The sequence below is a fragment of the Vidua chalybeata genome, chromosome 5, assembly GCF_026979565.1.
Source record: "Vidua chalybeata isolate OUT-0048 chromosome 5, bVidCha1 merged haplotype, whole genome shotgun sequence".
Taxonomy (NCBI): domain Eukaryota; kingdom Metazoa; phylum Chordata; class Aves; order Passeriformes; family Viduidae; genus Vidua; species Vidua chalybeata.
Window position 1 is genome coordinate 19558330 of NC_071534.1, and position 24514 is coordinate 19582843.

At 51.0% G+C, this 24514-nt stretch overlaps 1 protein-coding gene across 1 annotated transcript; it reads right to left on the reverse strand.

Annotated features, from left to right (window-relative positions):
* Positions 1-639: 639 nt before the first annotated feature.
* Positions 640-23723, reverse strand: MGAT3 (beta-1,4-mannosyl-glycoprotein 4-beta-N-acetylglucosaminyltransferase). Its single transcript, XM_053943274.1, has 2 exons — positions 23645-23723; positions 640-7341 (listed from the first exon to the last, which is right to left on the reverse strand). The coding sequence occupies exon 2, from the start codon at positions 7338-7340 to the stop codon at positions 5832-5834; it is 1509 nt and encodes a 502-aa protein (XP_053799249.1). The 5' UTR covers position 7341; positions 23645-23723; the 3' UTR covers positions 640-5831.
* Between the last annotated feature and the right edge of the window lie 791 nt (positions 23724-24514).

The window sequence follows — 24514 nt, forward strand, 5'->3', positions numbered from 1 at the left end:
CAGGAATGAACCTGAAGCATAAGACACTTTAAAAGGTAAAAACATTAAATAGCTGTAGGTGGCACATGAGATTGCAAAAGGCCCTTGCCAAAAACACTGCAGAGGCCAGATGCTTAGGAGGATTCAGAGCAGGACCAGGCTTTGATACCAAGTAATGGGAACAGCCAAAACTACAGCAGACAGGTTTAAAAATAAACCAAAACAAGGAGGTCATGTTCTCTCATGCACTGTGCCAAAAGTCAGCCACCAGAGAGGCATTTCTGCAGTGGGTAGGTTTAATTTAGGGCTCCTGATTTCCAGGGCTTTACTTGGAAAAATGGATGCATCCAAAGGAGCAAAGATGGTGTCAAGGAACCATTTTATGAGATGATGCTGGTTCCCACATCCACCAGCTCTTCTGAGAGCACGTAGCAGCCATCATTCCCCACTCATGTGCCTTTACGTGTTCATACTCGCCTAACACGCAGATTAGGTCTGACAGGGGCCAACAAAATCAGGAATCAGTCCCCAGGCCAGCTAGGCTCCCCTTCCATCTCCCTTCTTGGGAACAGTGTTCTGCCAAGATAGGAAGCTCCCTCACTCCATTTTCCAGCAGCCCCCTTGGCCAGGCAATCAGAAATAAAAGCTGTCACACACATCTTGGTTTCCTTTCATACTTTGTAAATTTTTTTAATTTTTTATTATTATCTCCTCCTTTTAAGCATCCCTTTAAGGGTGAAATGAAATCCAACCATTTACAGAGAAAATGATTTCAGAATGTACATTTGATTTATCCTTACAAAAAGTTCATTATTACTTGCTGTTTATAAATTACAGAGTTGAAAGGAGCTTTGCAGATGCTCTTATTTTTTTCTCTCCTTTTTAGTTTTTGGCAAGTCCACGCATTCTTTTTCCAAATCAGGGTGTCCTGGAGCCCCTCCAGGAGCAACACTACCAGTAGGTCCAGGTGGACCCCAGGCTCAGAAGTGCTGCTGGACCACCTCCAGGATGATACTGCGTCATCACCCGCACAGGCAGGAAAAAACAGTCGTTTGAATCTTAAGAGTATTTCAGATCCCTTCTTAATCCATTACCTGTAGTGCCCAAAGCTTTAAAATGTCCGTGTATTGCATTAGAAACAGTTCTTTCTCAGTGCTGGATCTGAGCCCCTCCTGCCACTCCTTTACCCTCCAGCTCCCCTTCCCTTTCCATAACAGGAGTGAGTTTGTCCAATGTCTCAGAAATCAGAAAGGAGGGGATTAGGGAGGGTAGGGAGAACACAATGATGGAGGGATACAGGAGCCATTCTCCCACTCGCTTCCCTCCTTTCTCACCAAGGTTAGAGGTCAGTGAAGCCAGGACGAGCCGTCCCTTCCCTCTTCACCACCAGTGTTCACTAATGGAACCAGGAGTGACCCTGGACACACGTCTTCACAGTGCAGAGGCATAGCAGCCACAGAGATTGCCGGCAGGAGCTGGGACACTGGGACACAGCCCCAGGGATACTGAGGAGGGGAAGAGACACCATCCCACAAGGAAACAGCAAGGCAGCCAGAGGGGAATGAGCACCCATTCTGCTCTGACACTCTCCCTCCATGCCAACTCTGTTTCCTTGTTCACCTGTCACAGAGACACAGAGTAGGTTGGCCTGGGCAGCACAACCACAACACCTCAGCAGGACACAGGGAACAGAGAAAGCAACAGCAAGAGTGGGCTTGAGCATGTCACCGTCCATACCAACCACAGGCACAAAGTCACCGTGTCTTTTCTGTCACTTGGCTGTGGCATTAGCCCCCGATGGGTAAATACTTCTAACTTGTCCTATTCCCTCTGCTTTAGCAAGCTCACCTGCTGCAGGTGCACCAAAGCCCATGTCCTTCCTTTCACTTGGGGCAAAAGAGGAAGAGGCATTCTCCAGTCCAAAGCCATGCATAGGCACACAATCTCTTTCTAGGTGGGAAGCACAGACAGAAATAAGTGCAAGGCTTGGGTGTGTGCAAGACTGTCGTTACCTATTTCCTGGCCCCACTTTTCAACAATTTGAAGGTAAAAAAGGTTTTGGGAATGAAAAAGCACAAGGCTGAGGAGGGCTGCAGGAAAAGGCTGGTGATGTATTCCCTCTGTCCACTGGACAGTTTGGTCCAAGGGAGACAGCAGGATTCACTGCCCACTGCCCACTGCCCCCATGGGCTGCAACAACCCACAGACATCAGGCTCTGATAGTCTGATCCCAGTTCCAGCTCAGTGCCAGGACAAGGTTCTTTCCCTTCTCAAATCTCAGAACCTGGTTCAGGTAAGATGAAGGAGCCTCAGTGCTCACCTCAGAGTCCAGCACTGGGAAACAAGGATCTGACACAAACCTGCCTCCTGCTTTGCCTCTCTCACCACCTCACACACACACATACTTTTGACTTCCCTCTTGTGGCAGCTGCCTGGAGGGGTGGCTGTCCCACCTGCAGCTGGCTGCAGAGGTCCCAGCAGGCAGCACAGGCAAGGCTGAGCAGAGGGTAAGCCACCACCTTGGAAAATCACTGTGTGAAAGCCAGCTTAGTAGTGTCTGTTCCCTCCAGGGACAAGAAGGAAGATTTTTAATGACAAGCACTCTAGCTCCCTAAGGATAATAAACACAGGGGTAGCCAGACAAATTAGACAAACATTGACTGGTTTGGCCTTAAATCAAAAAAACGCTTAAACAATTCTTGAGAAAGAGAAACAATAAAGAATGCATTTCATCTGTAAAGCCCCTTCCTCCCAGTACAACTGAAGTCTGGTTTCAATTTAATTTCTTAAGAATAAGGAAGTGAGTAAGTCCAGGAGGCAGGCAGGGCAGGAGTTCTGCAGAAGAGCCCCAGCATTCCTTTTCCAGCAACACCTTCTTCTCCAGCCCAAGGGAGCAGAAGGGAGAGACAAATCAGAGGAAGAAGAGGAGAATGGTGGAGCAAATAATGGAGGAGAGAAGGCAACAGGTTGTAGTTCAGGAATGGGAGAAGCAGATACTGCAGCTGTGGGTCTGTCAAACTCCCAAGAGACAAGGGCCACACCTCAACACTGAAAACGTGACTGCTGTGCACTAAAAATCCCCAAGGATGGCCATGCATGGGAAGGGCTGATATCAGAGGAAAGGCTGCTCCCACTGTGGGAGATAAGGAGATGCAACCCGAGCACACACGAACTTCAGCTCCTGCTGAACTGGGGCTCTGGTGCTGCCAAAGCAAAAGACTGGCTTGTCTTTCTCCTCTGCCTCCAGCAAAGCCTGGCACTGACCTTGTGTTATCATCACTGAGACAAAGCAAAGCCCAAAGGTCCAAGAGCAGACCTTAGGCTCCTTCCTCAGAGTAAAAATGGGAAATGGCTTCTTCCTCCCATGCTGTGCTGCTGCTGAATTGCACAAGCTAACACACCTGCTTTCCTCCAGCTGTCCCTGGGGAAAGCATCTTCTCCCCGTGCTGCATCCTCAGTACTACAGCTTTCATCTTGCTCAATACAGGCTCCTCCTTTCTCAGCTGGGACCCTGTTTCTCTATCATCTCTCCACACCTAAGACCTCCACACAGTAGCTCAGCCCATGACTGAGAAGCCCATGACTGTGACAGGAGTTCCTTCTGCTACATCAATAAGTCTGGACTTAAAAAAGCCACAACTTCCCTTTGGGGGAAGAGCATTCTGCCTAGCAAAGTTTGTCTGTCCACCCAGTTCCCAAAGGGGCTTCTCTAATTGTGGGGAAGACATAACAGAACTGAGAATGGTGATGCTAAAGAAACAAAAATAATAACATATAAGAGGTTCCCTTCAGTTTTTCTGAGTAGGCATTATGGCACACAACATGTGGAAGCAGCTAAGGTGAACTGCTAAGGCAGTCTCTGCCTTATTAGGCAAGCAAGTTATTTTTGTTGACAATTTTCTCTTTTTTTTTTTTCCTTCCTAGTCCCCTCTCTAGAGAAGAGAGAGGCATAGGTAGGAATTAAGCACAAGGGTGGCACGTGCTGGGCAACACAGGACCATGGAACCCTGATGGAGTTAAGGGCAATGAAAGCCCTCCTGCTTTAGAACAGCTGGCCAGAAGGGCCACACTTCTTTGTGCCAATGCCTTCCTCTTTATCCTCCTCCATGATTCCTGCTTGGAACATGAGTCAGTCTTTCCACTGCAAGGCTAAGAGAGCAAGTTCATTATGATTTTCACCCTCTGCCCACTACGACCCAGGCTCTGGGCACCCTGTCAAGCCATCTGCTAAGGAAGGGTGGTGGTAAGAGTGGAGACAACAATCTGCCTCCTCAGTGAGCTGAACAATCCAATACAACAGCAGGCCAGATCCTCACTGCCCGTGCCTGAGCAGACACCATCCCAACCAGCTGAAGCTAGCAGACTCCTAAATCCCTTCTCCTCTCCATGGTCTTATCTGCATGGCCCAGGCTGCAGATGTAGGCTGCACACACTGTGGATTGTACTGTGGTCCCCAAACAGTCTCTTGGCCCCAGGAAGAATCTGCCCATGGCTTGTTTCTTCATGAGAGCCCCTCACACCCTAAGGTCAGATAGATGGATTCTGTGCATTGACAGGCTTTGTTTGCCCACAACAATCAAAATTTTGCCCTTCCTCTTCTCCCTTTTATTTACCCCATGGTAAGAAGGAGTACCCAGCACATGTAAGCAGCAGCCCTGCTACAGGCACAGCCTGCAGGGCTCTAGAGGCAGCCAGAGAGGCTTGCAACAGTCCTGCAAGCGTAGCACTGCTATGCACAGCCGATGCTATCCCTGGTCCTCTCCTATGAATTGCCCAAGAAGTCATCCATGCCAACACTGAGATTAGAGCTTCTGGATCCCACCATTTTCTGCAAGCACACACAGCCAAGCCACACTATGTCCTCCTCCCCCCCTCAATACTGGTAATAAACACCCAAGTGCACACCAAACCCATGCATGTGAGCACTCATGCACACAGGCAACCATGCACTTGCAAACATACACTCCCACCATCTGACTGAGTCCCCTGCAGCTTATCCCAGCCCCAACAGAAGCATGTACTGCAGGGAATATGCTTTGGCTTCTGTAGGACAAGTCCATGCAGTGTTGTGGGAGCAGGAGGAAAAATCAGCAGAAAAAAACCCTTAAACCCAGCTTTCTCCTCTGCTTCCTATCTGCTCCAGGATTGGTAGGGTACTGGGGCAAGATCCAGCCCAGGACAGAACACATTAAGCCTGTGCAAGGGGCTGCATATTTAGAAGGACACCTTGGAAGCAAAGGATTTCCCTTCCCCAAAATACCCTTTGAATATACAGTATTTAAAAAAAAAAAAAAAAAGCATACTGAGATGCTTTTGCACATTCACTCATCCAAAAAATGCCAGTGACACACATCTGCACACACAACCACTCACAAGAGTTTGTGCCTGCTGACTCACATGCTCACTGAATAGCCCAGGCTTGCATCTATGCTTGCTCCAATCCACAAAGGATGAGGGTGGATGGGAACAGCTGCCCTCTCTCCCCATGGGACCCTCTCAGCCTCCCCCGGAGGAAAATCTGCCAGCTGGCTGCAGAGATTCTCTCCAGCCAGCAGGAGAGGCTCAGAAGATGCCATGAAGTCTTTATGCTACTACAGAGTGGGTCCTCAACATCTCTCTTCCTCCTGTCCATGCCTCCCTTCATGTGACTGAGGAATTTGGGTTCCCAGGCATCACCCTGGGATGAAGGGAAGAAGAACAGGAAGTGAGGGAGGGCAGAGGCCCCAGAAAAACAGCACACCCTGCCCATAAACAAAGGAAACAAAAGAAGAAAAGGAACAGATGAAAACACCCGACTCTTTCCCTTTGTTGTGAAGTTCTGATTTCCCACCCGAGCCTGAGCCTCGGTGGCCTCACCCAGCACCCTCCGCCTTTCGGTAGGGGTTCTCCAACAAGTAGCGGAACCGCTGGTAGTTCTTGAGCAGGTACTTGGGAGCATACATCTGCTCCTTGGGGTCAGCAGGGGGATACTCCTGCATAGTACCATCAAACCAGCCCCCAGTCCGGATCAGCTCCCGGATATAATTGAGGTCTCGTTTATCCTCGTAGTCACCCCAGCGGGGAAAGTCCCCATTCTGGGCTGACACCAGTTTGAAGTAGATCCCCTCTGGGGTGAAACACCAGGAGCAGTGCCAGCCAGCGAAGTGGAGTGGGCTGCCCAATGACCACTGCACCAGGATGTGTCCTGTGCTGTTCTCATACTGCCGAAACCCAGGCATGGTGTAGTACTCACGGCGTCGCAAACGTATCCCGTCAGTAGCATAGACAGCCTGGAGCATCCCCATGGTGCAGCCTGAGACCACCTCCAAGGTGCCCGGTTGCTTCCAGAAGAAGCCATAGAGCGACTTACGCATGTGAAAGGCGAAGGGCTCTGTCCAGCCGTCGTAGAGCTTGAGGAAAAGCACGCCATCACGGGCCGGGATCTCATCAGCATCATCAATGATGAAGACGTCGTCCGGGCGCAGGTTGCGGAGGCGAGAGATGCCATCCCGGGTGAGGAAGGTACGCAGGTAATCGTCAGCAATCCAGCCATCCTGGCGGCCACCAGGGGGGAAGTGGTCCAGGAAAACGTAGAGCACCTTGTGGCGGATGTAGTCAAAGGAGCCGTTGAGGAGCATCTCGCGGAACTTGAGTGGCCGCGGCTCTCCATAGGCTGTGAAGTTGGACTCGCACACCACAAAAGCATCCACCACGTCTCCCAGCTCATGGAAGCGGACATCCAGCAGGTCAAACTCGTGGTTGACGTTGATGGCATTGATCACCCGCCGGGGGATCTCCCGCGGCACGAGGCGGTCCTTGGTGGGCAGGTTGGAGTACTGGACCACGGTGGGGACCCCACAGCTGGGGCCGTGCCAGCCCGGCAGACACACGCATTCCACCCACTTGCGCCGCTTGGTTCCGCTGGCGCTCAGCGGCTTCCGAGCTGGCCGCCCCGAGGCTGCACCATCCGCTCGCTCCTCCTGCCGACCTCCCACGGGTGGCTTCTCCAACACCTTGGTGCCTGGTTTAAAGCAAATGCCACCGGCTTTGGTACGGACAAAGTATTCTGTTGAGTCTTCTGGCAGCACGAACTCAACCTTGTGCAGCTCTTCGCTGGCTCTGCTGGGAGACAGGGGCTGGAGCAAGGGGGAGTGGGAGTACAGGGGTGTGCGGAGGAACTCCGCACCCCCTGGCTCAGGGCTGACCTGAGGCGTGACGGGGGCATTGTTCCAGAAGAAGCTGGAGACGAGGTTGGGACTAAGCGAAGCCAGCTCCCTGGGGAAGGTGACATAGGAAAGGGCCTTGAGGAAGTGCAAGAAGGAGATGAGGCAGAGACCAGCCATGCAGAGAGTCAGAAAGAGTTTATGGCGTCTCATCTTCATCCTGTGGAAGAGCCACGAAAAGGAAAGTCACATTCAATAGTTACTGAGGTGCAGAAAGTTTACCACTGTTAGAAAAACAGGTTGGGGAAGGCAGGAATGCTGGTCCAAATTCATCGTGCATCTTTAGAGACTTGACTCCAAGAACTACACCCCCACCCCCTGCCATCTTCAGTGGGCCTTTTGCTTCTGCTGGGTTACATCAAGCTGAACCTCTGCTAGATCAGTCTCATAAATCCACAAAGACAAGAAAGGCACTGGCAATGGGGTAGAAAGACAGGAAATCCAGAATAACAGGAATTCATGATCTAGTGAACTCACTGCACTTGGCAGATTTGCCCTTATTCACCAATGGAAATTAAATGCATGTCAACCTCCTCAGAGGTGCATCACCAGAGGGTTGGGAGAAAATGAAAAGAGCAGGAAGGGTGAGAGAGTTGTGGGGCATGGTTGAAACATGACCACTGCAAGAGAGGCAGTTTTAAAGGACCAAGATCATTAGTCAGACTGCCAGAGGCAGCCTACGCTCTCCAGATCTTTACAGTGTTTGTACAACACACACCCTAAAAAACCACCCTTGTTCTTCGGAAATACTACCCAAGTTCACATGGAGGACAGGAAAGCAAAAATAAAATTAAGATTCTGTCACATTTACTCTTCTCCTACCTGTGATTCTCAAGTCCACTGTATCTCCGTATGTTGCCATTTGTTTTCACTTTCTGTGTACCAGATGCTGAGGTTTTTCTGCATCTGGATCAAGGTGACAAAAATAAATGCCTAGCTGTCTCTGCTGGTAATACTGTGCCATCATGATGGATCCACGTCAGGCCAGGAAGAAGCCAGTGGTGCAGAGCCCTTCCCTCCAAACAACATGAAACATTGCCTTCATCCTCCCCTCCACCACCTCCCCTCCTTCAGCTCAGGCAGGGAACATAGAGCTGCTGTCAGACAGAGAAGTGATTGAAGACTACAATTCAGAAAAAGGACCAAAATAAAAAGAAAAAAAAATACAAGAAAAAACTAATCTCACACAGTGCTTCACCAAGGAAAAGTAGAAAAGGTGTTCACCACTTGCTGTTTAGGGAAAGGCAAGCTGGGGCAAAAGTGGCCATGGGAGAAAGGTCATCCAAAAGTAGTTTTCAAGGCAGAGGCTGTCCTGGAGCATGACACCCTTCCTGCAGTGACAAAGAGGCAGAGATCCCCAGGTATGTGACACGTACCACTTTGCCCCCTCCACATGCTCCATTCTGGTGGTTCTCTCCCTGGCGCAGTCTCCCTTCCAGGGCGAAAGTTCCTGAGAGGCACCATCACTTATAAAGGTTCCATCTGGCACACAGTGGTGCCAGCAACACCTTCACTGGAGGCAGTCCCTGCTCCTGGGGGTCATGGGGAAGCTGCCCCACACCACCACCCCCACACGTGGGCAGGTGTGGAAGAAGAACCCAACCAGCTCCCGCCACTTCAGAGGGTATTAGGTAAAATACAGCGAAGTGTGTTTACTGATTAACTTGAGGAGAATTTAATACTAAAGTGAAAAGCCATAAAGCATTTAGACAGATGGCAACTGCCCAAAGGAAAACGTATCTGGCTTTCCACAGATGGCTCTGGCATGGACTTTGGTAGAGGGACTGTCCACAGTTGTACCTTACAGCTCAGCAACAGCATTTCTGGACACTTGGCAGTCACATTTTTAGTGGAAGTCACCATCCACTGACATTGCCCCCAGTGCTCAGGTGGCAGGGCAAGGAGTCCTGGATTAAGCTCTGACTGAAGGACTACAAGCCTGAAGCTGGTGGAAAAGTTACAGCATGGCCATGTGAGGGGAAAAAAATTGAAAGAAAAATAAACAAGGAAAAAGGAAAGAGCTCGATTCTATTGGTTAATGTTTAGTAGGGGTTTTGATATACTTTGCCACAACACAAGTCAGCGGCAGGGCGCTGGCTCTGGACATCACTTTTGTAGTGGCCCAGCCATTAAGGGAAGGGGCTGGATGTTCTTCTGTTAAAAGCCGTAAGAGATCATCTTGGGGCTTGCTGTCAAGCTTTCTTCACAAGGGCAAAACAAGGGGCTGCAGAAAATGCCATGAGCATCTCTTTCTATCCATGCTCGGTTTTTTTCTTGAGGCTCTGTTAATGTCTTGCAGAAGCAGCAAGATCACTTGTAAAACAGAGGAATATTCAGTGCCTTTTCCTTGCACATCACCAGTTTTTCGTCTGTCTTGAAGTGTAGGGAAGAGAAGAGCACAAGGAAGCCAAACCCCCCACTAAATTAGCTGAGTGACTGGGGGTCAGTAGAAAGTGTCCCTCACTGATAATTGAGTACAGCTTTCTCCATTCAGGTGTCCTGTGACTTCTCCGAGGCATTACTTCCAGACATCAGGCTGCTCTCTCAGACATTGAAACCAGGGCAAGATGAACAGCTGACCTGCTCCAATACAGCAATCCCAATGAGTGCCAGGTAATGCTGGTTTCGCTCCAGTTCCTACAGGACACACAAATGCAGGGCAGCCAGCTTCCTCTGGGCCAGCCCAGGGCTGAAGGCAAGTGCTGAAGGAACACAAGGCACAGCATCTTCTCAGACGGCTGTGATGCTCTGCATGCCGCAGTAAATTCCCAGACAAAAAGCCTTAACTCTTGACATTCAACAAACTGCTCTGCTTTCTGAGATGTAGGACGCCGTGTCAACATAGCAGGATGCATGGTTTTAGGAAGCAAAGCATATTTTCCTCACTTGACATTAGCATACATCAGTATCCATCAGGCTCAGCATGTGGCTCTACAGCTCTTCAGCCACGGGCGCGACGAGCTCTGGGCAGGGTTGCGCTGCCTCGGTTCCTGCACCAGGCTGGTGTGCACAGCCCTCCCCAGCTGCTCTGCCAAGCCAGCTGGCCCTGCAGTACCCTCTGCTGTTCCACTGCTGACACGGCCCAGGAGGCAATTTTCACTGCTCAGTTGGTTTTGTTAGGGAGTGGGAACACAAACCCATTTCCTAACCCCTCCTGGAAGAGGGAAAGCAAAGAAGCAAGGTGTGTCCTTTTCAAAATCTCTTCCCTGGGAACCACCTTCATTTTCACATGCCAGGGATTCTTCTACCAGGGAGTGGAGAACACTCATGCACCCTTGGGTGAGCCAAGACACTAAATACCATCAATCATGTATCCCCTCCCATATCCTCTGATCAGCCCTGCAGTGAAAGACATGTCTGGTGGCAGCTAGAGAGACAAGCTGGAGATAAAGGCCAGCAAGGGAGGATTCTCCACCCTCCCCATCCAAAATGTTTACATGTGGTGGAAATGAGAAAGGTACCAGTCAGGGAGACATCTCAGTTTGTCACAGAAGAGCCCAGTTGCTCCAACACAAAGCAACCATCAGTGACCAGGAACACAGAAAACAGCAAGAAGAGGTATTTCCCTTCTGAAATTTTTGACTGAGGAAGGGGGGGGGGGAGGGAAGTCAACTTGATCTCTGGGAGAGTGATCAAGTTGCTGTCAGCAGCAAGAAAAGCTTTAATGTTCAAGTAGAAGAAAAAGCCTGAAGTAGTATGGACAGTCAGCTCCATTAAGACAAAGCTCTTTAGGAAGTGCACAGTTACAGACAGCTTCAGCAATACACAGTCCTGGAGAGACAAGCTGAAAGCTTCTTTTTATAAGGGATTCCTTTGATATTTCCTTGCTTGAAGTTCTGTCTCTACCATGCAGGGGAAGTGCTTTCAGAAAAGGAGAAAAGCTAGAAGTGTTATGGACATGAGTTATCCCCAGGCACCTGTTACCATTTTAGTGACCAGTTGATTTATACCATCCTGAAATAATATACTTATTTTTCAAGAATCCAGAGAGAAATATATGCACCGATAAGAGCTGGCAGTTCACCAGCCCCAGTGTTCTCTTCTGGAGAACACTGGCAAGAGGCCACACAACAGGATACAGGCTTGTTACCCCATCTTGTTAGGGCATGGGACTCAAGTCTCATTAGACCTCTCCTATGGTTACAGGGAAAACGTAACTGTGGAGAACAAGTCAGAGCAGAAGCTTCTGGTTTTCCCCTGATACCAAAATGCTCATCTCCTCTGCCTAAAGTTATCCCATAACACCCATGCAGTAACATATTTGCAGATCGCTCAGACACTTCAACACAAAGCAGCAATTCAAATTAGAATCACTTTCACATGGCAGATTAAAAACCCAGTATGACTTCCACCCCCCACTCCGCACAGAGGTCCCAACTCTCTCTGTTCCAGCTAGAGACAAATGGAACAGGCTCCATATTTTTGGAGTACTAGGTCTACCTGCCATCCTCAAGCACAGCAACCAAGCAGGCAGAGCCACAGTACCTCTAAACACTCTAAAAACCTCAAGTTACTTTTGTCCTGCAAACATCCACAGAAGGAGAAACCATAAAACTTAGTATTTGTCAACAACTAAAACAAGCTTAGGGACAGCAGGACTGCACTTTGCTTAAGGGTAGGAAAAGGAGATTATCCTACGTTGCAGGAAAATCTGAGAGTAGCAGGATGTACCAGAAGGTAGCTAGGGCTCAGCATCTCTCACATGAAGGATGCCACAGTGTTTTCAGGGACTGCAAGCTACAAGGACTTCAGTGAGAAGCTCTGGCAGTCACAGCACAAGGTGGTTTCCATGTAAGCAGGTCCGTATCAGCTTCCCTGCAAGTTCCAAGGACAGAATAAAACATTCTTCTGTGTCCTTCATCAAGAGCTGCTGCCCACAGCACAAATGCAAAACAGCAATACCTCACACTCTGTGTTTCCTTTGCAGCCTCGAGGCAACTGACCACAAGGTGCCACTGACTTGGTGCCAGCCCAAACAGCTGGATGGAGCCATCCAGCACGGTCACTCTCCAAGCAAGGTCAGGCTGAGGGACAGCAAGGCTCTATCCTAAGCACCTTCTCTCCATTTCTGCAGACAGGTGAGAAGAGTGGTAAGGTAACCACTCGACAGCGTGCCACCATGATTCCCATTTGCCTCCCAGAGCTGCCATCCACGCACCAGTAATCGGTCTCGTCAAGTCAGAAAGAAAAACAGACTGAGGAAAAAAGATAGCTAAAGGTGAGTCTACACAAAACTAAGGTTTGAGGTTGGCTAGGGAAGGGTGACAGCAAAGCACAAAGAAAGGCATTGCCTTCCCCTTCCCAGGGAAGAAAGGCACATGATGTATGTACATGTCAACCACAAGCCTCCAGATTGTGTACAAGACCTTGCTAAGTCTCAACAGACCTGCAGCATCTACAGTCAAAAACCAAACAAACCAAGTATCTCTTTTATGCATTCCTCTAGGAGACCCAAGTGCTCCACAGCAGCAACTACTATGCGCTGCACACAGAAACTAAGATGGATGCAACACAAAGCCTCCAGCTTTTTAAGTGCCGTGGCTGCTCACCTCTGTAAGCACAGTATCTTCAGAATCCACTCTTCCCATGGACTTTCATTGTTTCAACTGTTCTCTCAAGTATCTTGTCCTGCTCATCGGTGCACTAAGCCTTGGTTATTTCAGATGCTACCCCTCCAATCGCAGCAAGACAGCCACACACTGTGGGACAAAGCAGCTCTTAACCCTCCATACATGGGACCTGGAGATAAAGTGGTGTTTGTTGACAGGATTTTGTCTCAAGACTGATCTTCCAGAAGTTAGCATCACAGACCAACATCTGAACACCTTCAGAGTCCATTATAAAACCCTCCACTCAAACAGATTGTTCTTACTACCATATTACTAATAGCAGCATAATTATATAACTTTCCAACCTCTGGTTTAAAAGACCTCAGAAAAAGACGAGGAAACTCTAGTGAAATCCAGTAATGGCCTACAAGACACCAATTCAATTTTATCCAAGAAGTACTTGGACGTCACAAGGGTGCAGTACTGCATGCTAAAGGAAACCAAGCTGAATTTCCAACTCCACTGCAATCAATCAAATACTCGTCTCAGTAGCCTTCAAATATGCTGGGCTCCCTTGTAGCTAATCCTCTCTCAAGCTAAATCCAGTCTCACCATAGGAATGTCCACTGCTTCAAGAGATGCTTCTGCACACTCTAATCCTTCTGAGGTTCTCAGAAGCTGCACCTTCCATTTCTTAGCGTCACTAGTCTGAGTGCTCTTTCCACTATAGGAGAAGCAGCATATATTTCTCTCACTTCTGCCTGATATCCTGGAAGGACTCTTCCTCAACACTGCTTATTGCCTCCTCAAAACATCTGGTTCCACAAAGTCTGCTGTGATGACCTTGGAGCTTGCGCCACCCTTGGCTCCAAGGCTGGGCCTCTCCACACATCAGAGGGTGAGCGAGGCACTGCTCACCGCACTCACCCAGGATGTGAGGCCCTTCTCCCAGACAAACACGGGACTGCTGCTGCTGCTCACTGCTCCAACTGCACAGCAGTCAAGTCACTGCAAAACAGAGCTGGTTAGGTCTTCTGGTGTCTTACAGGGAAGGAATACTCCATCATGAAGAATAGGAACGGGAAAAGGGACAACACTACGCAAAAAAGCAATTTATGTCTTCAGACAGACCATGGGGTAATCAAACAAGTATGTAAGGTCTCCCTGGTAGTTTTGGTGCTTTGCAAAGAGGGACAGGCCAAAACCAAATAATGCTTTCGGAGACTTCAAGTGAGGCATGCGATAACACAGGCTGTTGTGTCAGAGGTTCTCCCCCCTCACTCACCACCATCACAGCTTACCCATCCCTCAGTTGTATGAATGCAAGTTGTCAATCAGATGAAAGCCTGCTTTTACAGCCATATCAGCAGCAGATCTAACTGGGTTAAAAATAAACTTGAAGAAAACGCCTAGGCATGGGAACAAGCTGATGACCAGCAGAAACTTTCTAAATTATTTCACCAGTTCACTTCTGATCAAAACACATAGATGTAGATACATCCTCAGACTCTCAAAATTACAGAACTGTAGGTGCTGTTCACCTTACCAAATCTCCAACAAGGCCCCCATTCAACCACCATGAGTTCACTAATTCTTCCCAGCAGCTTCAGAGAAGGAGCATATCTCAGGGAATGAAGTGGAAGCAGCAGCAGCAGGCAACTGCTTTCAATGCAGATCCTGGCAAGCACTCCATGCAGGTCAAGCAAGTGGAGTACAAGCCACAAATCCTGAGAACAGCTCCAAGATGAAGAGTCCAGATTATCCTCAGACCTGCAGGTCCATGGGTGAAGAGCACGTGGCAGATGCGCCAAATCAGGCACCCAAACCTTGTGCAAAGGAAAGCAGGGACTGTGTGACAGCCCAAGCAACAGGGAGATGCAGGTTGAAGAGCCCAGAGGAAGGTGAAGTGTCTGCCCTGTGAGCCCAGAGCAAGGCACTTAGAAGAGGAAAAAGGCAAGAAACACTTGATGCCACGGTGATGGGTGAAGCGCACAGATCCACGCAGGCAGGAGAAACCACGTTAACTCCAGCTATTTTTGAAGCGGGTGGCAGTTGTTTGTGCATCCCCAGGATAAAGGCTCTCCAAGATGGATCAAGGAGCAGAATAATTAAACCCCAGGAAGACAATAAATAAAGAGAGGCCATGGAATAGCAGCAAGATCCTAGTGGCCAGGAGAAGAGCTGGCCCTCCATCCCCACCCTTTTTCTTCCCCCATCCATCACCAACTACTTGGGGTTTGGCAGTGTGCTCACTTTCCCACAGTAGCCGATCTATTACTGTTTGGAAGAGCCTCTTCCTTCCCCTCCTCCCCTCCTTTTCAGGCCACAGGGGTCCTGCTTGGCAGCCCCCGGATCCCCCTCTACTCTGAATGTCTGGTGACCAGCCAATCCCTTGCAAAGAGCATTAACCCCTCTTCACCAGGAACAAACGGAGAAACCCGACTCCATGCAGAGAGGTTTCTCTAGGATGTCTCTCCCTCCTTCTCTCCTCCCCTTCCCCAACCCCCGCTGCTCACTCTCTTGCCTTTCCCCACCCCCCCCCCCCCCCCAACCCCTTTCCTTTCATTTCTCAAAAACTAACTCCAGCCCAGGGAGTGTCACATCTTCCCGAGAATGTTACACAAGCCCATGGGAATTTTTCTTGGACCACGAACAGACCCTTATTTATTTGTCTCTTCTGCCTTTGTTCTTAATTTCCTCTTTCAAGACTCAGGCAAGACCTCGACACAGCGCTGCCTGGATCCCCCGCTGCCACTTCACTTTGTTATTATTTTCGGAAAGAAAGGGCTGATAGGCAGAGAGCTCTTCAGTGCCTTGCCCCGAGGCAGGAATAAGTCAGCCCAGACTCCCACCTCTGGGGTGGACAAAGGGCATGAGCTCAGGGGCTCTGGCTTGCAGAGACAACCTCCTGCTAATGTTATCCTTCTGACTGCAGCACTGCAGCCCCTTGGATTAAATCCCCACGAATCAATTCTGCAGTCACAGCTCTATGCCGATAACTGGCATATGGTACCACGAAAAGGGGCAGTTTCCCAGAATGAAATCAAAAGCTTCCTAATGCACTTAACTCAGGGTCACATAAATCTCTCTTCTGCCTCCCACAGACAACTGGACCTTGTTTACAGGCATTGCAGCAGGCCTGGGTCTCAACAATATGTTTACTACTTCTGCACAAACATTCCCTTTCACTAAGCAAAGCAGTACCCTGATCTCCAGATTAATCCAAGCAGAAAGAACTAGGAGCAGGTCTACGGGGAAAGAAGGAGAAAGTTTGTCCTCATCAGCAAAATCAAATGCCATCCTGGACATCATACAGATTTGGGGATCATTTGTCTTCACATTCTTCCTTTAGGTTGCCTTAGTTCTTGAGAAGGATGAGGAAGAATTTTGTATTTAGCCAGATGGTGATGCCCCTGACAAGAGGTAAAACCATCTGATGAAAGAATGGGTTCTTTTCAGGCTGATGAGACTGGGGGCAAGACAGGACAGCACAGTTTGTCCAGGGAACATACAGTGATGACCTGTCCAACTTTGCCCCAAACGCAAAAGCCACAAGTGAACATCATACAAATAAAAACAGGGAAGCAGAGCATTTCTGCTCAACTGCACAACAGACAAAGCAGTTTACTACCACAATCACTTGATTACAGGCCAACTTTCTTTCTTTCTCCACCCTCAGCCCTCTTCCTCTCCTTTCAGGTCTTCAGTAACACAAACATTTGTATTGAACTGTGTTTCTGAGAAGTCAGCTGCCACAAACAGGTCAAAAAGGAAGGAAGGAGAAAGACAGAATTTTTGTGTAAGCACATTATGAAAATTGGTTATGAACAAGCAGGACATGCAGTGCAGGAGGGGAGCTATAGTCATGTTGAAGTCAACAGGACAAGCAGGGCAGAAGCAGGACAGCCCACCTGTGTGGTGCAGCAACCTGCCACAGTGAGGCGGAGGGATAAAGGGCATTAAGCTCATACATAGCTGGGCTACCCAGCTCATCTTCATGATGTTCCACTGCTGCAAGAGACTGCAACAAACTGCCCCAGTCAGCTTCTCTTCAGGGTATAATCACTGAAAAGTGATGGGAATTTCAGCTGCACGCTTTGCTACTCAACCACCTGGTCTACCCAGTGCTCAGGTCCCGATGATCTTGTGCAAAGTCCAATGGACCGTGTCATGACAAATCTAAAAAACACTTTGGCAAGACAAGATGGGCCTTTGAAAGAAGAAAAATGCTTTCAAGGATCTAAATGTTTTAGAGAACAGTCCAGAAGATTCCAGCACTGTAATTGAGTGAGGGACCAAATTCAAGCACCGGATTCATTGTCTCCAGCTTGACAGAGTCTCTTTACTACAAAGACAAGGCTCTGAACTAGGGAACCTCTTGCACAATCCCAAGCCACAGAGATGCCTAGCAGTATCATACACCTGAGTGATATGGAAGCCAAAACTGCATTTTCAGGGCAGTTCAGCTGCACAGAGCCATGTGCAAACAAACACAGGCAGAAAGGAAGCCCACAGCACTTCCTCATCACTAAGTGATAGACTCTGGATGCCTGACAAACTCCCCTTCCCCCCCTCTCCAGTGCTCATGGGAAGCGAGAAGACTCTGTTGCAGAGCACAAGTGCACTATAAATAATTCAAGAGACTGCTAAATTATGCAAAAGCAATCCCATCGTACCCCCGGCCAAGCTGAATGCAGGTGTGGTCAACCCTTCCTCCAGAAGTTGCTGCTGGATAGGGATTCTGAGGCCACAGAGGCTTTGTGCCAATAGCACATATCTGAGAGCACATCGGCCACTTGCTCACAGCCAGGCCTGCACCAAGCAACGGCACGAGAGGAGGTATTTGGGGACACAGGGCTGATGGGGAAACAGCAGCTCCTTTAATCCACCTCTTCTCCAGAGACCTCACATGCCCCAGGAGCAAATGTAGAAAATCGTGTCCCCTTCAAGCAAGGCTGCTCAGTAGGTCTTGCCTCCATGGATCGGATTAGCTGGCAAAAACTGCAGCTGGACAGCATTGGCACAGTGAGGCAGGGACAAAAGAACTGCTGGGGCAGGTGGGAAGGAGAAAAGGGAACAAAAAAAAAAAAAAAAAAAAAACCAACTCTGGAGTGGTAAAGAAAGAAGAGTTTTGCTAACACAAATAACATACAAGGAAGGCTGAGCTGAAAGCAGAGAGAAATACAGTCAGTTCTGCTGCCCCAGTCTTCTGCCTTCGGGAGATCCTGCTTCCCTGAATATCAGGGCTTCCAAAGTTTCCCTTGGAAATGGGGTCATTAAGCAACAAAGTGCAGCTCACGCTGATCACTCCAGGGCACTGCTCTCCTCATTTACCCTGCCCTTTGCTCTGCCTCAGAGCCAGCCCTCACACCACAAGCTCCAGAAAAACACAACTTCCTCACACACAGTGAGCACCATGCACTCCCAGCCCCTATAGCCAAATCCTTCTTCCAAAACCCTACCTTTCCTAGCCGCTGCAGCCTCCAAGATCTGTGCCCAGCGTGCTCAGCCTGCACAGGCCTCCATCCTCCTTTTCCCTACTGCCCAGCTAGAAGTGTCTGTGTTAGAGGAAGGAAGAACTGAAAGCACTCCTGTAGCCCTTTCTTCAGCCTCAGCACAACCAGCTTAAAATCTCAGGGTTCTAGCCTACCTTCCCCTTCTTAAAGGGCTCAGCATGTAGGAGAGAGACTCCCTTTCAGGACTCTTTGCCATGCTGTCTCCCTGGCTTTCTGTCCAGTTCCGTATCTGCACACCAAGCCAGGGGACACCTGCGCTTAGTTCACAGGTGTCACAGCTGCGAGCTGCCATCAGTCTCTCAGCTGTGCTCCAAGCCTGCCCGCCGCAGCTTTGCCCTCATGCAAGAGACATGCAGCAATATCCCAAGATAAAAATTACCCCAGTTTGAGTCTGCCCGCTAGCCCTAGCCCAACCCGTATAGATTTACACCCCGAGGGGAGAACAGCTCTCCGAGGGAAAGGCAGCAGGGAGCTGGGATTATAGAAGGAGGCGATATCTATGGTGAAAAGGGCTGCAGAACCCAAGCAGTGACTAGAAAGTTATCAGTAACCTCTGGCTCAGCACCTACTCCCAGCTGCTCTCCAGGATTTCCAAGACAGCCAGCAGCAAAGAAAGTACAGGAAGCGTTGGCACTTTGGTTGCTGGTCTCCTGACAAGCCCCTGCGTTTGCCACTGGGCACAGCACAGCCTTGCTCCATGCCTCAGTGTCGCTGCATGGGAAATGTGAGAGACTTTTCTACTCTGGGTAAGGGCTTACCTAATTAAAAGAAGCTTAATAGGTTGCTTCAAGGTCCTTGGAGAGAAATTCTGTCAAAATGCAAGACAGAGATGATCCTCAGAAAGAGGAGAAGCCCCTTCTGCTTTTCTCTCTTCTGGTCAGCCACATCCACCTCTCCTCTTGCAATTTGTGCATTACAGGCTGAAAAAGACTTCTGGCAACGCTCAGTATAGCCATACCCCACAGCCACAGCTGATGTTTTGGAAAAAGCCTATTTAGACACAAACCTGGGCACTCCCCTTGGTGGGGAAACAAGGAACCTTAGCTGAGGTCATCAAGCTGCCTATTCAGCTAGTGGGGTTATCTCCGTACAAAAGGCCAAGGCCTCAACAGCGAGCAGCTCACATAACTCTTGCTGTCCTAAAACAGGTAATAATCACTTCCAGAATCACAACTCTAGAACAAACCCTTGCCATTTGTAAGGCAGCCAGCTCCCTTCATACTACTTCTTCCCTCAGCCTGCCTGTTGAAACCTCAAAATGCAGTGCTGCACTCCCTTTCACCTATCAGCTCTACTGAGCAAGTTTCCAAGCATAAAAATACACCCACCCTGCTGCAGGTGTTCAGAGGTTTGAAGAGTAGGAGGTACCTGTTGTACTTCAGCAACAACTTTGGGAACTAAAGGGTCTGCATGCCAAGGAACACAAAGAAGTCAGAAAAAAAATAGGTGAACAAATCATGTTTCTGCCTTCCTCAGATATGCAGCCCGAGTTTATTCCGTAGGGATGCAGGCATAGAGTGCTTTTGTAAATCCTACACCACTGCTCCAGCACACAGCATTTCTCTTCACCTTCCCCTGGAGAAGGGGGACCTCACCAGCTCTGTGACAGCAACTCTGCCCTGGCCCCTGGCACAAGCAGCTGGTCCTGGCACCCCACCCAGCACGGCTGCTGTGGCACAGCCCAGTCCTTGCAAGGCACTCACCTAATGCTATCAAAGCACCCCAAACCCGACCCAGAACTGTCCACAATACCAGGCTTGGCCCCTCCACGCAGCTCTGTCATGGCTCCTCAAGGCCAGCCTGCATCACTGACTTGACAGCACGGTTCATGTGTGCACTGCAGATATGTCACCACCTTTCCAAGAACAGCCAGGATTGGGAACAGCAGGCACTCCTAAGACTCTCCCCAGATCTCCCTAGATTGCACTGCCCCATGTGCCCACCTTCCCCAAATTTCAGATACCACTGTAATGTTTCATTGTAGTGTCCTGATGGCATTTTGTGCTAGTGAAGTGCAGCCTGACCTTTTGTGCAGAACTGATGGGTGACAGTAGCAGAAAACATGTGCGTACAACTACCCACACTTTTCTGCTTCTGTAGTCAGGGTTGGTAACATGAACCAGCCCTTTGAGGCACCTCCACTGACCTAAAGTCATGAAGACATCTCTTGTGCCAGTCAGTACGCCCTCCTCTCTGCCAGAGTTACTGACAGCTGTACCAGTCTTCGTTAGCACCACCTCCTCCAGCTACATCCCACTGATTGGGTCACAGACTCCAACAATGTACAAAGGGCTCATTTTAAAGCAACTAACCCCACCTAAAACCTAATCAGCCATTAGGAACGAATGCTGGCCCAGCTTGCCCCATCTATCCATCACCAAACTCCCACACTTCCTTCCTCCACCTTTATGATCCAGCACAGAGTCTGGGGGGTGTAGGGGTGTCAATTTGTGATAGCAGGTGCACCTTAAAGATGCTGTTCTCAAGAGAGGAGGAGGCTCAGACACAGCAGACTGAAAACTCAGCTATAAACCCTTGCACGGGACAGAGTTTATCTCTGCTTGCTGACAGGTCAAAGCAAGGGAGGGACAGAGAGAAACTTGTCTAGCCTAAGGTGCCCTTCACATACTGAATATGCACAACAACATCTATGTGCACTGCCCTGAACAACTGCCATACCCATGACTGCTTACATGCTCTACATTTATTGCAGCCATAAAAATCAGCACAAGTGCCTGCATTCCATGGTAAGTGCATCCAGCAGGACCCGTGTGCATTGCTACACACACCCAGCAGACAGCCACCCACATTTGTCACACAAGCATCCCTCAAAGGCATGCAGTAAGCATGTTACACCAATCTGGCAGGGCCCAGTGTCACACTGCACTTAGCCAGATGTGCGTGGGAGAAGGAGGAGAAGGGTAAACACAAGGCACACAGGAAGCCCACAAGTACACAAACCTCACAGGTACGCTCCTCAGGCAAACACACCGAGTGTGTCTGTGCCTGCCATGTGCCTGGCCGAGGTTCAATGGGCTCTGTGCTCACCATGCAGCCCCAGCAAGCCTCCAGACCAGGTATCTCTGTCTCATGTTGGGCACAAGTGCTCCAGGTAAGTTCATAGTTGTGAGCATCCACTGAAGCTAGCATTCCTGCAAGTACACTATTTTCCACCTACTCTTCTTGACCTCCTTGCTAAGACAATCCCTGCGTGCCACGCAGGCAACTTTTTTCCAATCCTACCAGCATTTTCAGGGAGGGAGGAAAGCAGGCAGGCAACTCAGCCACCAAAACCACTTTGGAAACAAGAGCGTGGAGGACATCTCCAATGGAGGTGAGCTACAGCAGCACCTAGGACCAAAAGTATACTAGACAAAAAGGAGCAGTTGGGCCACCAAATTAGTAAATGGGCAAGAAAACACACCTGCAGCTAGCCAGAATCCATTCCCTCTCCTAAGGATATAATTGCCATATCCAGGGCATTAATAAACAAGCTATGCAGGTAAACTGAGTCTTGGAAGGGAGGAATGCTATACCTTGCAGTGGATTTCTTACCCCTACTGCAAAATCACCTGAGAGTGTAGAGGAGCTATAAATCTTTGAGGGACTTTTACAACATGCAGTAGAAGAGCCACAGCTTCCCTCCTCTCCTGCAGTTTGCAATGGCTTTCATTCAATGCTTGTTTTATAGTGCTACAGGCAAGCTGGAGACTCCCTCCTCAGGAATAGCTCAAAGGACTGCTCTTTTCCCACTCTAGCTTGGAGGACATGATCCCAGCACTGCCACTGGGGCTGAAACAAGCACAGGTGCTACAGCTATGTTTAGGGGGGCTTTAGAAACTGGAGGTTTGCTGGAGTGTAGGGACACCCATAGTCCTTCCTCCCCTCAGACATGTCTCTCCATTGCCTGAGGGCCAAGCAATGAACAGTAGATCCTGCTTGATTTCTGCCCTTCTGAGAAGTTGGCAGCAGCCAGGCTGCAGCAACAGGGACTTGCAAGTGCTTCCTAAATCACAGGTGCCAGCTGGACTTAAACTGCTGCAGGAAGGACCCACAGAGCACAAGAGACACCCTTTGGGGAAGGAACTTGAAAAGTTCCTGCTGACTCACACCCTGCCAAGGTGAGTGACAGGTGCAAGAGCATGCAGGAATTTGAAATTCAGTTTGCACAGGCTTGGGGGTTCCTGGTGACTCAAGTCATATTTGTTAGCAGGGGTGCCACCGAATGTTTTCACAGGCTTGAACTTCCCACTCAAGAAGAGAGATTTTGGAATTAACTGGAGGGCTGTTCTATAGGAGGAGAGGTGCTCAGCACCCACACGATGTTCTGGAGACAGGGCAGGCTGAGACCCCAGGACATGCTCCTGACCCCAGCTCTGCCCTAGGGTGCAAAGGAGAAATTCAAGACCCCAGCATAATTTCTGGGAAATAGGCAGGGCTCCCGTGCGACCCAGGCACGGCTCGGGGAAACACAGCATGTGGAAATCCCCGAAGGAAAACCACGAGCTGAGGCACTGAGAGAAGCCTCTCTCCATCCCGGGCCACGCTCCCTCCCTTACTGAGCTGCCTGAGGGACTCTAGAGCTGCAGCAGATGCTGTGTTCCCCACCAACCTTGTCACGCTCGCCCAGGGAGCAGAACTCTCGCAAGGAATGAGGTACACCAGCCCGTGTCACTCCGGTAGGAGATACAGCTAATCCAGCCCACAAACAACCCAAGCCCCGCACGAGCGGGGAGAAGTTGGGTACCCGCGTCCCACTGCGGCCAGCCCCGAACAGAGGAACTGCAGCCATCCGACATGGACACAGAGCAGGGCAGAGGGGACGTTTGACGATACACATTTATTTGTATGGATGTTTTCCCTCCCACGCACGCACTCCTGTTACTCCTCGCTTGCTGCAGGCTTGGCACGCATCCCCAGCCCGTGCCCTCCTAACAAGCCGAGCCCGGGCAGCAGATGGGCCTTCGCTGCAGTGCCCCGGCCGGAGGGAGGGTGCCTCCATCCCCGGCGAGCCCTGCTGCGGGCAGGGGGCTGGCAGCATCACCTCCCTCCTCCCCACAGCCGATGCTCCCTAGCAGGGGATGCCGGGATTATCGGGGGGGGGGGGGTGGAGGGGGGGGGTGGAGGGGGGGGGGAGGGGGAAAGAGAATAAAAAATAGCACTAATATAAATAAATAAGGAGCGCGAAGGTGGGGGCGAAGGTGGGGGAAGCCTCTCCAGCAGCGCTCGCAGGGGATGACGCCGCACCCCCGGGCCGAGGCACAACTTGCAGGTGGCGACAGCGGCGGGGGGGACGGACCGATGGGGGTCCCGCCGCCGCTGCCTGCAGCCCCGGGGCGGCTCCCCCGGGGCGTGCTCTGCCCGCCGCCCCAGCCCCGCCGCCCGCTCGCTCACTCACCCCCGGCCGGCGCAGTGTCGGTGCCCGCCGGGCCCCCGGCGGGGCGAGGCTGCCGCTCGCCCCCAGCCCGCCCGCCGCCCCCCGGCATGGCTCGGCGCCGGCCGCGGCGAGGCGAGGCGAGGCGAGAGGCGAGCCCGGAGCCCGCAGCCCCCCGCCGCCTTCCTCCGCCTTCTCCTTCTCCGCCGCGGAACGGCCCGGCACCTCCTCCCGGCCGCGGGAAAGGATGCGCTGCGCTGCGGAGCCGCGGCGAGCCGAGCCCCGCCGGCAGCAGCGGGCAGGGCTGCAGCAGCCCCTTTTGTGCCGCCCTCACCGCCTGTCTCCTCCCCCGGCGCGCCCGCCCGCCCCCCCGGGCCGCCGCCGCGGGCCGCCCGCCCCCCAGGGCACGGCCCCGCCGCCCCCGCCCCCCGCACAAAGGAGCCCCGCGGACGGGGCCGGCGGGGCGCGCAGGGCCGGGGCTGGGTTCTCGAGCGGGCTGCGGTAGCGAGTGCCGGGCCAGGCGGTGCCCCCGAGGATGCCGCGGGACCGAGGCAGAGCCGCCGTGCCGCCCGCAGCCCCGCGGCAGAGCCGCCCCCTCGGCATCTCTCCCCGCGCCCGGGGGGGCAGCGAGGGCGGGAGCGCTCGCTGCTTGGCGAGGGCGGGAGGGAGGGAGGCGAGGTGGGGATGCGTGAGCTGCCTTGCCCAGCGACATCAGGAAGTTTTGCTGCGGTGCCAGAAATAGAACCTGCATCTGCTGACTCCCGGTCTTGCACCCTAACCGCAAAAGCTATCTTCCTTCAATTCAACTTTTCCCTGCCTTCTTCCACGTTGTGCCCATCTTCAGAAAGGAAAACAAAGCCAAGCCAAACCATAATATCACCACCCTCTCTCCCC